Source organism: Diospyros lotus, chromosome 13 (genome assembly GCF_014633365.1).
Source record: "Diospyros lotus cultivar Yz01 chromosome 13, ASM1463336v1, whole genome shotgun sequence".
Classification (NCBI taxonomy): domain Eukaryota; kingdom Viridiplantae; phylum Streptophyta; class Magnoliopsida; order Ericales; family Ebenaceae; genus Diospyros; species Diospyros lotus.
The window spans coordinates 36,660,595-36,673,794 of NC_068350.1; the positions used below are offsets into that span (position 1 = coordinate 36,660,595).

Here is a 13,200-nt window from a genome sequence, read left to right on the forward strand (position 1 = left end):
CCTCATCATGTCTCCCAATAGAAAGATCAAGATCTGTCTCCGAAACTGCCACGCAGTCTCTCAATAGAACCATATTCACTTGTAATTATCGAAATTATATCTAATAATACCAAACCCAATTAATCAAATCGAGAGAGAATTCGACGCAAGCAGGTCAGTTTACAGGACCAACCAAGTGCTTCAGTAAAGAAATAAATTCCAGATCCGTTTATTGCACATAAAACCACATTAGAAAACTAAAAGACCAGATCACGAGGCCCAGATAGGTGGGAAAGTTGTGTGAAATGCAGAGCAAGATGCAGAACATATATTGGGCAATACTTCCCAAATAAGCACATAAATAACAAAAACAACTACGGTTGTCAAGCAACATAACCAGACTCCTTAGAGCGCATCAACTTAGATATCTCTTCTTAACAAATGTATCCTCCCTCCCCCTCAAAAACTAGACTAGGACATCCAATTCTACAGTTTCAAATCTAATCCTACCCACAAACAGCAATTTATAAAACCTCAAAATTGCGAGTGAGAGCAATTTCAATACCAGCTCGCCTATCTATCGAGCAACCTGTCCCTGCACATGTTCTAGCACTTGGCTGACCAGTTTGTAGGTTCGTCCCGAGAGTGCCTTGGTATGGTCGATAAGTTGCTCGTACCTGGACCCAGGAAGGAAAACGGGAAGGTCTGAACACAAATGGGTTGAGGAAGGAAGGTGGCAAAGTACAGAAAACAAGAAGCAAGACTTACACATTAGGCTGATTAGGTTCCATGACAACAGTTCCAGACTCCGAATCAATCTTAGCATCAAGCTTTGAGGTTCGTATAAGATTCACAATCCATCTCTCAGCCTCCTCGTAATTCAAATTTAGTTTCTCTGCCAAAACACTGCCACAATACAATAATTGACCACACAAAATAAATCATAAGTAGATCACACCTGAACCCCGCCAGGAAAAAAAAAAAAAATAGGTTATCAACATAAATTACACTGGAAGAATCACAACAAATTTAGGCATTCAACCAGTACTTGATGTTGAGAAGTTGAACACCAGTTCCATTCAGGAAACAGTTCCATCTCAAGAAACCAACTGTATATAGGACAATAAAAACACCCCTCAAAAACCTTTATCAAATTGTTCTCTAGCCTCACCACAAACAGCCCAACCACCCAAATGAGTTGCAGGGTTAATTTTTACTCATCGCTATGCCACTCAAATATTTTCTCTACTAAGCACCGGGGAAAAAAATCTCCAGATGTTCAAAAAAGTGCTGCAGGGCATGAAAGCATTTGAACATGATGTTCCAATTATTCTCCTTTCCAGAATAGTCATGCATGCTTTGTCAACACGTCAATCAAGAGAAAAAGTACAGTGGATTTCAAATGGTTTCCAAAGCCAGTTAGAAAGAAGACAGAATGAAATATGTAACAGGGTCATACCCCATGTTTATGCGCTGATGTATTCTGCAATAAGTCTCAAAGATGAAAAGGCGGGCATTTTCGAGGAATTCATCCCTTAGTGGTACAGTGGAAAAGTTGCCTTCTTCCACACGTTTGCCAAGGAATGGATCATTCAGTATGACCTAAAACAGGAAAGCAAAAAGGGAGTTCAAATAAATAAGGAAACCAAATGTAATCATCAGAAAACTGCAATCAAATCATAGGATCAAAATTTCTGATCAAGTCGAGCACGAAATTTCATGCAAAAGCACCATAGCATTTTGTTCAATAGAGCAGGACTGTGAAGCCAACATATAATTTTTATTCCAATGAATTATTCAACAATTATTGGAAACACGCTGATGCCGAAAGCAAGTTCCCCAAATATTGAAAACAGAGATATTAATTATTAAGACTCCAGTTCGATCACCCAATAATATTCAGCAATTACAATACACCTCTTCACAAGAATTTCTGGATCTAAGAAGCATTTGGAACAGGCTCCGCTCGTTGGCAGAAACGATACAGGAACCAAAAACGAATTTGACTTCAAGAAACATAAAATACAAGAGGAAGAACAATAAATATCTATGCGACAAATAATTATGATATGGACGTAACATAGAAGTAATGCACAGCCAGGTATACAGCTTCAGTAAAATTTCAGTCACTCCATTATAATGATCATAACGCTCATAGAAATTGTCATTTCTGAAATAGTAAGACATTCCATGTTAGAACTGTTATCCAGTTTATCTCGAGTAATCCCTAGGAGTCAGTGAAGCAAGTCAATGTGTAAAGTGGCAGTTTTAGTTAGGCGGCAGTTTTAGTTAGGCGGTTAGCTTCCAACAGTAATAATGTATTGGGGGGTAAAACCAATAATAACTACCCGGTAATTGTATAGATTAGTCCACCCTTCTGTCTATAAATAAGAGGGCAGGGGTTAGTCGTTTGTACGCATGATTAGACGAGTTCATTCTGTTGTGAGAGGAAATGCTAGAAAAATGGTAGTTATTTGTAATCTCGTGAAATCGAGATTGTACTCGTGTGTGTAAGTCTTGTACTGATTCATTCTAATCAAAGGAAGACTGCTCTCGAGGGGTTTGAAGGCTGGATGTGGGATCATTCCATCAAATGATCTGAACCAGGATAAATCTTCTTGTCGTGTGGATTGGTTTATGATTTCTGAACTTATTCATTTCTGTTTTGTTCGTTCTTGATTGATTCTATCTATATGTGTGTGTGCGCGCATGTTTCCAATCCAAACTAAGTGCAATTCCAGTGCTCCTGGGTTTAATAAGAACACTGAAAGTTCCAATGCCACTCCACCTGACTCTGTTATTCCATTTCACATCAACCCATTTCATACTTTTCAAAAAAATAATCAAGCTATATAAACTACTTTTTCTTGAATAGATGAAGCAAAATAATGAGCTAAACAAAGAATACCATCACCATTGTATCAAACAAATCTCTCTAAAAACAAGAATTGTGATGAGGAAACAAAAAAAGAATGAACGCTTATAACCTAAGATGGTAGCTCTACAGGAGTCACCCTTTCTATTGAGATTTGAGGTCTCAAGTGCTTGGGTGGTTGTCCATCATACAATCCACAGGTTTAAAGGTTTGGGAGCCAACAAAATCGTCTCAACTGGCTTATGTCCCTAGTTCAGGGTTCTCCTTTATTTATTCAGCCAAAAACAGAAAGAAAGACCAATCATGTATAGCAACCTTTGTGCAACAGAGTTTCACGCATAAAAGGAAAAATGAAATGCAAGTGAAAATATTTTTTTTGTTCAATTATCCTATTCCTCATGGACAAAATTCAATTTTTTTCTAATTGCATATGCAAGTTAAAACTTAAAAAACAGACTATTAACATTTAAATAGGCATATGTGACTTCCCTGTGATATCTGGCTGCCAATACCAAATCAATAAGATTACATGGCTTGGTTTCATAAAGGAGTATGTTTGAATTGGTACCACAATTCACAAAAAAGCAGATATATATCTCCAACCTCAACCTCTTCCAAAACCCCCATCCCAATTCCAACCCCCTCCCCCCCTCAAAAAACAAACACACACACACGCGCACAAAAAATAGTGAAACCAACATGTTGGCATCCTCCAAAAAATACTTTAAAAAAACTCCTGATCACACGTGGAATATAGATATTTAGCCATAGCAAGCAACACAAAATTTTGAAATAAAGCACTTCAGGATTGGATAAGAAGCACTTGAACAAATGGTCTCTAAGTTTACGTATATTATTACATTAAAAAATAAAAAGTTTGTGTAAGAAGTGAAGGTGTCATTAAAGTAATATTCTATACAAATTTGTTTTAACTTAAATTGCCCAAAAATATTTCTAAAAATTAAAATCATAAGAATAATCACACTAAGCCCTAAATCTTAATGAATTCTAACTTGTCAGTCATGAACTTTAACTATGAATTGTGTAATCATTTCAACCACTTCTAACAAAGGAGCATATTACTCATCTTATCATGCCCATTACCAAACTCAAATAAAGGAGGGTTAGAGTTTACTGGCCAACAACCAACATAAAAATCACTGGACTTTTTAATATATATTCTAACAACAACAATATATCAAGCCTTAATCCAAATGAGTGGGGTCAATTATTTAACATAGATTCCAAAGATAAGCGTATTTCCTATAAAGATTAAACTTCTATATTATTATACTAATCAGTCTCCAAAGTGTTTTGAGGGATTGTTTCATGAGGGGGAAGATGGAAAGGACTGTCTTACTATATTTTATTTTATTAGGCAGTGGTTGGGAGGGGAGGGGAGGTAGAGGGGACCCAAGGAGGAATCTGCCTCATTGGACCATGGTTGAAAACCACAACTACTGGCAATAGCAATATCTAAATGCAGTCTTTATCCAAGTGACATTAGCCTAGCCTAGGTGGTAAAACAAAATGTAAGTATGCATGACTAGATAATAGAAGGTGCACATGCATTAACTCTTTAAGTGATAACAAGTAGCAAGTATTCTATGTCTGTGTATCTCTTTTACCATGCATATTTTGACTCTTAAAGCATCAAAGATACATCATCAAAGAGAAATTTCTTTAAATGAAAAAGAAATATAACAAAGAATATAAAGAACTGGCATTCCAAGTACTGATATCAAAAGGTAAACACATCAAGGAAAATGCAGCTTACTTCTTCACACTCTTTCATCTTTTTTTGTGCTGCATCAAAATCATAATTGACATATACACATGCCAAAAACTCTGTGATTGGATCCTCAAAGGAATACTGCTCTTGCTGGATAACCTTTATAAAGTCTTTAAATTGAGGCCTTCTCCTTTTATTGACAATAAAGGCAGTTGCCAGGTAGCGTAAAAGATGTGGAGCATTTGTTTGAATGGCATTTAGATACCTGGAAGAAAGTAAAGTCTTTATCTTCTCAGGCATTGTAGTCGCCATCCAACATCACAAAAATTCATCAACAAAAGACACATTGATTAATGAAAGGGGGGGAGTAAAAGCTATATGTTGAGGGCTTCATGTTATCAGAGAAATAGGTAAAAGTATAAACTTGTGAACTATGAACAGACAGCAAAATGTCAGGAGCAAAGTTCCATGAAACATCTATAATCCAATCCAAGGATAGACAAAGAGCTTTGAATCTCTCACTCAAATGTTACCCAGACCTCATCAGTCTAGCAGCCATTCAAATTAAGATAAACCATATCATGCCACAGAAGTTCAGAATGTTTTAAGATAGAAAGTGAATGTTGAAAGCAATGACAAGCACTAGAAAGATGACTAAGCTCCTATGAAAATGACTGAAATTGCATACACTCCTGTTTCAAACACATAGTAAACGTTGATCCATAACAATCCCATTCTACATTCAAGAACGGCACTATACCAGTCTTCTTTCTTTTAATCACAAAGAGAAACTAACCCAACAGATTGAAAACTCTCTCTCTCTCTCTCTCTCTCTCTCTCTCTCTCTCTCTCTCTGTGGGAGGGGGATGACATATAACAATTAAAATTCAAGTTTATTCATCAAGACAAAAAATAACAAGTACATTTCAGAAAAAGGTGATGACGCAAGTGTTGTTTCAAAAATTGCAGCAGTATAAGTAGGATATCAGGTCAGGTTTGGAGCAGAAGATACTTCATCCAACCCAGACTGAAACTTGGATTAATTTTATATCTTAAAGCTGATTACTGATTGAAATTTAAATAATGAATTAATTGCCGGGCATAGCCTTGCATCTTCACGCCACCAAAACTACCTCTTGAAATATTTGGCCAGACACTAAACTACGTTTTTAAAATGATTCTTGCGAAAGTGCTTTTCAGGTTATTCTCACAACATAAATTTCACAACAAAGCCAAACACTTAATATAGTGCCATATTAAGATGCATGGAAAAAAAAACACAAAAAAAATGACTGAAGAGAGGGAATAGAGACGACCTTTGGTCTGGATTTGCATGTCTTAAGAATCTACCAATACAAACCAAAAACAAGGATATATTGTAAGCCCAAACAATGTGGCTCCAGTGTAGCATGCTTCTCAAAACGTGTGTGATAAACTAATACAATGGAAGGTATTCTTCTTTTCCACATTCCATCCAAATATGTTTCATGGACTTGAGTGCTAGTGCAGGAGAAAGTATGCTTCCAAAAGCTGGTTAAATCTAAGTCCAGAGATACAACTACACTTTATATTTTAAATAATCCAATATGTCATTTTCTCAAGTACAATAGCATTCAGAAACCATTACATGGTATCTTATGTATAAAATGAGAATCTTATACATAATTTGGTGTAAATATGACTATTTAGGCTAATATAATGCCCACATGTACAACTAAACATGCCAAACATATATCTCATAAGTCGTTTCCTTATATAAGTGTTGTGTGTCCAACACAAGTAATTTAGAAATTTAGAGAGAATTGGTCATGATGCAATACAATCATGTCCCATCAAGGGCAGGTCTCAGTAATCTCCCAATTTCCATGGTAAGATTCAATCCCTAGGTATAATTGACACCTAGAGTAATAGAAATATTTAAGCAGATAATTTTGACATAAAAAGAAAAACATAAAACAAGGCACATATAACTAGATTGAGGATTGATATGTTCAGATGTCATACTTGTCTTGATTGAAGAGGTCAATAATCTGTGTTCTCCCATTGTCATGGTTGAAAAAGATGAACAAGCTCCAGTGCATTAGCCATATTCTACTTTGCACTTGATTTAAAGGAGATGAAAAGCTCTGCAACATGAAACCACAAACAACCATTTCCTACATGACTGCAGGACTATATGTTTCCAAACTATGTGAAAACTTAATATTTGAAGCAAACCTTTGAGTCAATAATTTCCTTTAGTCGGTTGAGTTCGTCAAGGGCAATATCCCAGTTTTGCATCAATATTTCTGCTGCTAACTTTCCCCATAATGCACTCAAACTCCTTTCACCATTGGTGCACAAACCCCTGTACTGGTACAGATAATCAGCTGCACCAGAGTAGTTGCCACATTCAAACTGAAACTTTGCATACTGATACAGGGCTTCTATCTGCTCTGGACCAATCTGGTTGAAAATAATAGTTTTGTAAGCTTAAAAATGAGCAAAGGGAATAGAAGTTTTGCATCAATAATGGCAAAGAAAGAACTGAAGAATCATTGGACGTTTATAACCCAAAAAATGCAACAACATATTTTGTAAGAAATTAATATGTAATGATGATTAACAACAATACAATCATGACAGCAATGAATACTGTCAAAGAACGCACTAGCCACAGGCAATAACTGATTTACAGCAGCATTTATGTGTAAAAGATGTCAACAAAAAATAGATCAGAAAGTTTGAGCATGTAGCCATTCACAACTTTAAATGACACCAAAACCATGCTTATGATATATTCCCAGCTAAAAATGCTCTCTAAATTTCACAGTTTAGAATGCTCATACAACCAAAATTCAGTTATTAAAAAGATGCTTGAGCTCCATAAACCTTCATGTATATGTATCCAAAGCAAAAAAAAGCCCCATCAACACAGTTCCATAGCACAGTTCCCATAACTTTGCACTTTAACAATAATCTGCAGTCCGCACTCAAATCGATGCAGTGTTGTAGACTATACAAAGACTTAACACTGATCTACTTTTATATCCTACACTAAATAGTTCTCCATGCTTTAGGTGAAAAATCAAACAGAAAAGAAGAAAAATAGAAAAGAATTGATATCACACGTATGTCTGAACATCAATGTGAACGTTCACTAAAGAAGAGAAGTCAGTTTCATTAATAAATTCTTAAATTAACAGACTGTTAAATCAAAATACCAATACTTTGTGAGCAAAAATCATAAGCTTCCTGCTTAAGACTCTGCACCAGAGGCTTATAGCAAGAGCATAAGTTACAACCCCGGATCCATGCATGTCTATGCAATAAAACATTAGGCAAGCAATTGTGCAACTAGCCATGTCCTCGGAAGCAGAATAAGTAGCTGTGTGTCATGTCCCAAGGGTAATTAGAAGGGCAATAATGTAATTAGTTATATTAGTTTGTTAGGAGATATTTGGGTGTTTGTTAAGAGCACATGGGTGCTGTTAGAAATTAGTTAAGGAGCTAGCTAAGGCCTATAAAAAGGCCCATTGTAAGAGGAGAGGATATGCTGAAATTGATATTGAATCTCTATTTTCTCTCTAAGTCTCTCTCTCCAATCTCCCTCACGTTCCTCTTGCTTCTTCCCCTTTCTCTCTCAATATCTCTCCCTTTTTCTATTGATTTTTCCCCTCCTACAATTCTGATTTCATTCCCAAATTCCTCTTCTAACCTATCACGAACCCTAGGTTCGTGACAATTGGTATCAGAAAAGTCAATCCTTGGCTGTGGATTTGATTCCAGTTGATTGAAACTTGCAAGTCCAATCCAGACGGTGAGAAGTAAATCTGGGTGACTTCTGGAACCCAACACAGTTATCAGATTTTCATATATACCTGGCGAGAGCAAATCCGGGGCCGTCGACTCCTTCTGCTTGATTTAATCGAGCCCAGATTGAGAAGGCTTTGAAGGTGATCTGGGTGAGGCGAGCGCGAACTGCGATGGTGATCAAAGTCAGCTTGGCGAAACTTCAACAATCCTAGTTCGTCGCTTGAAGGCGATTCAAGAAGCAGCAACTTTCAGTGAAGATGCAAAGGAGAAGTAGGAGGATTGGATTGCGGCCAAGACTCCAGTAATCTGGACCAGACTTGAAGACGAGCAACCCAAGAGGATTCGCGATCTGGAGCGACTGGGTCTAGGTCGCTGAGTCGGTGATTAGGTGGGACACGAACTGAGCAGCATTTGCGATTGGTTGTGGGTTGCGACCGTCCAAGGCAAGCGTAAGTCCGTCAGAGGTGAAGCGGACAGCAGTTGTTCGTGAGAAGCAGACAACGAGGTGACGCGAACGGGCATCGTTCGTGGGAAGAGGCCGTCCGTCGGAGAGTTAAGCGGATCACCAAGCGTCCGTGACTGTAGCAGACATCTCGAAGAGGGGTGGGTCCATCAAAGAGTGAAGCTGACGACCTAGGCGCGTGCGACTGAAGCGAAAGACAGGTTGTAGGAGCTCCACTGGAGTTGACGACAAAGGTGAAGAAGGCTATCGCAGCCAGTTTAAACGGATCTGAAGGAGAAGCAGGAGATTGGCTCTCGGCAGCGGGTTTTGGTGATTTTGGAATCAGAGGTGATCGCAAGTGGGCTGGGAACCTTGGGCAGTGATTGGGTTGAGAAGAACTACCATTAATTTGTTAGACGCATATGCCTGGGGGGATAGACGGCTGTTGTAGTGCTGAGGATTGGAGTTCGAGAGGCAACGGACTTCGTCGGCAAGCTGTCCAGGTGAATTTCGATCCCTTTAGGCTATTTCCAACCAATCTGATTAATTTCCCAGCAATAGAGCAATCCCTGGTTCGGGCATGTGAATTTGGGAGGCGAAGTAAGGTGGAAGGTGTTCCAATTTCTTGGCCTATGGCTGGTTTCGCCCATAAAAGTTACGCCAAGACAGACAAGACATATGTGAGGCCATGGGAGACTCAATTGTAGCAAAAGAATGCTTCATTTTCAACTGGAATGGAGCCTTAATGGCAGCCAAAGGAGGCTGCATTTTCTGCTGGCAGCAACAAGGACAAAAGAACAAGTAATCGGATTCATGAAGAGTGTGAGGAGTTTGGTCGTATGTTCCGTGAGAAGCTGCAAGAGTTAGCGATGATACTCATTAAGAAGTATCATTACAACTTTCCAGTGGAATACTTCGATGACTATCACGGAAGTTTTAACAATGAGGAATTTCTCAAAATAGACCAACCGAAGGAGAAGTCAAGATGGCAGGAAGGGGATTCAGTTGCAGTGATTGAGAAGTTAGAAGAAAAAATAATACCCCAAGATGCATCTACTGAAAGGCTACAAGGAAATAATAGGGAAGCAATTGATGAAGTGATAGAGGAAGCCAAAGCCAACTTGTTACCCTGGGTGGCTAGTGCATGGGCGGAAGGATTTGGTAGTGTTCCAGATCAGAAGTTTGTGGGAAATGGAATAGCATTGGGTCAGGAAAACCTGATTGAAGGACCAGCAATTTATACAGATATTGGAGCTGGAATTCTCCCTCCGATTCTGGACCTACTGGAAGCTAAGAGTGGGAATACCTGCAACATTTATCCTAGGCCGGGTCAAGATTGTGATGGACCACATGCAATTAAATAAGGCCCTAAGTATATTGCTCCTTTGTCTTTGGATCCAAAGAAGGTTGAATCATCCTTGGCTGGGGTTAAAATAGGTATCAGACAGCCCCCAGTGCTGGTTTTGGCAGGAAGGCTAAGGGGGATAGCTAAAGAAGTCGAAGATTTTGCCGTAGGAAACAAAACTTCCGTTGTTGTGTTGTTCTTTACTTCCACTAGCGAATCCAAGTTGTTGTCTACTGCATGGAGGGATGATTGGTTGGCTGAAATTGAAGTTGCAGCAGCTCCTAAGGCTGATGCTCACAAGCAGCCTTAGTATGAGTGTCCAAGGCAAATTTGTAATCTTCCATTGCTACATTTTGAGGATGTTGTTGATATCTTTCAATGTGCAGCTGTGGTGCACCATGGACGTGTGGGAACAACTGCTGCTGGTATTGAACTTGAACTCTATCAAATTGCTCCTATTGAAGTTCTAGGCTGAATTACGACGGGGATTGATCTTGGATACTTAAGAACGAGGAAGAAGAAAAGGCCTAGAAGAACAAGAAAAGAAAGAAAGAAAAATCAAATAGAGAAGGTGGGCATTGGATAAAGAAGCAACGGCTAGATGGTAATAAGTTTCTTGGGGACAATAAACATTTCAAGGAGGGGAAATTATAATGTCCCAAGGGTAATTAAAAGGGCAATAACATAATTAGTTATATTAATTTGTTAGGAGATATTTGAGTGTTTGTTAGGAGCACATGGGTGCTGTTAGAAATTAGTTAAGGAGTTAGCTAAGGCCTATAAAAAGGCCCATTGTAAGAAGAGAGGGTATGCTGAAATTGATATTGAATCTCTATTTTCTCTCTAAATCTCTCTCTCCAATCTCCCTCACGTTCTCTTGCTTCTTCCCCTTTCTCTCTCAATCTCTCTCTTTTTCTACTGATTTTCCCCCTCCTACAATTCTGATTTCATTCCCCAATTCCTCTTCTAACCTATCACAAACCCTAGGTTCGTGACACTGTATTTCACACTCTCCTATGCAGAGAAGATGAACCCAATAATGAGCCTACGACGTCAATTCAAAATCCCTCAAGTCTTACCAAACCCTAAAAAATAAGTTAAGCATCATGAAACATGCCCTAAATTAATTTAAACATCAAATCAGAGAATATAAATAAAAAATTAACGCAAGAAAAACCTGGTAGCGATCATTAAGCATCTGAAGATTGTACTGCTTATCAGCCCTAAGCTCCTGGACCGCCGCCGGATTCTGCAGAAAAGTAATCAAGGGGTCGGCGGCCTCCTCCAAGGTCTTCAACCTGGCCACAACCTCCACCCTCCTCTCCACCATCTCTGCCAACGAACACCACATCCACCACATGAGTGACACATACACAAACAGATTTACAAACAAGAAGAGAGAATAGGAAACAGACCTTGAGGGACATCTTCGGTGCGGTAGAGAGATTTATGGATGTCCATGGCGTAGTCGACCATGTTCGTATTGTTCAGGAGCTCGATCTTCGCCTTGAGTATGTCTTCATCTGCATACAGTTGCCGTTCTTGCAGGAACTCCAACAGAGGAAACACCAAATGGCAGTCCAAGTTCGGCGCGATTCGGGGCGTTAAATCGTAGTTTGCCATGGCCGCCGCCGCTGCTGCTTCTACCGGCGGAGATAAAACCTGATCAAACCTAAAACCTAAACACAGCCACAGAGAGAGAGAGGGGGGCGGGGGGTTTCCACTTCTTTGATTTTGGCTTTTATAGTCCCTCGTCCATTCCCAAGCAAGTAGAATTTTAGTTTCATGCTTTAAATTACGGAAATAAATTAAGTTAAGTTAAATGAATTAAATTTAATCAAAAAATTAAAAATTATAAGTTGTAAAACTCATATAATAGTCTTTGGAAGGCCCTGAGATGGGAAATGGGCGGCCCGGCCGGCCTGGCCCGCATTCCATTTGGCCCACCAATTTAGTGGGCTGGGCCAAATTTGGCCCACGAGGGAGATGAGTCGGGTCGGGTCGAGCCAAAAAAATGGAAATTTGGGCCCGGCACGCCCCTATGGCCCTTAATAAATGGGCCAAAGTGAGCCGGGCCAGGCCATGGGCCTGCTGGGCAAGGCCGGGCCATGGACCTGCTGGGCAGGGCTGGCCCGTGGGCCTGGCTATTTGGGTCGGCTCATGAGCCATTTATTTTTAATTTTTTTATATATAATTTTTTAAATATATTTTTTTATTTTTTTCAAATGTAACTAATATTTTTTAAAATATGTTTATTAATGTTTACTTATAATTTTGATGTTTATAAAATTATAATATTTACAGTAAACATTATGTTTACAAAAATTACACTAAAATTATGTTTACAAACATAATAAACATTATGTTTACAAGAAACATAATTTTTAATTATTATGTTTATAATTATTAAATACAAACATAATTTTTTAATTTTTTTTTGGTGGGCCGGGTTGGGCCATTTTAGCGAGCCGGCCCACGGGCTATTTTGGTGGGCCAGGTCGGGTCGAGCCGCGGGCCACATATTGTTGGCCCGGCCTAGCCCTCATTTTGCTAGGCGGGCCGACAGCCCGTTTGCTACAGTAATGGGCCGGGCTATGTGGCGGGCCAGCCCATTTCCCATCTCTAAAGGCCCTTGTAAAAATTTCTCTCAAATACATTGTAAGAGCCTCTCAAGAGCTTCTACCAATGGCAGCCATAATTAAAATTATTTTTTATATTAAAATTCTTTAATATACAAAATTATTTTTTAATATAAAATAATAATTTTAATAATAAATTAGTTTAAAAAAAAATTTCAATCTCCCTCTACATAAATTTCTAAATCCGCCCTTAGCCTTCTTCCAAATATCTCGAGAGATCATATCAAGAGAATTCTCATAAATCTTAAGTATGCAATCTCTATAATACTTTTTAAATTATGATTAGTTAAAAATGTATCAACTCACCGTCAATTTTTTTTTCAAGAAATCGATAACAAATAATATTGAAAGACATTGATTTCCTTCACTTGTTAATTTTAACATTTATAAATA

General features: G+C 38.6%; 1 protein-coding gene across 1 annotated transcript; it reads right to left on the reverse strand.

Moving 5' to 3' along the window:
- Positions 1-179: 179 nt before the first annotated feature.
- LOC127788938 (eukaryotic translation initiation factor 3 subunit E) lies at positions 180-11,882 on the reverse strand. The gene is made up of 8 exons (XM_052317652.1): positions 11,584-11,882; positions 11,346-11,500; positions 6,804-7,031; positions 6,591-6,712; positions 4,632-4,851; positions 1,439-1,581; positions 748-885; positions 180-656 (listed from the first exon to the last, which is right to left on the reverse strand). Exons 1-8 carry the CDS (start codon positions 11,789-11,791, stop codon positions 557-559), a joined length of 1,314 nt encoding a protein of 437 aa, XP_052173612.1. The 5' UTR covers positions 11,792-11,882; the 3' UTR covers positions 180-556.
- Positions 11,883-13,200: the final 1,318 nt, after the last annotated feature.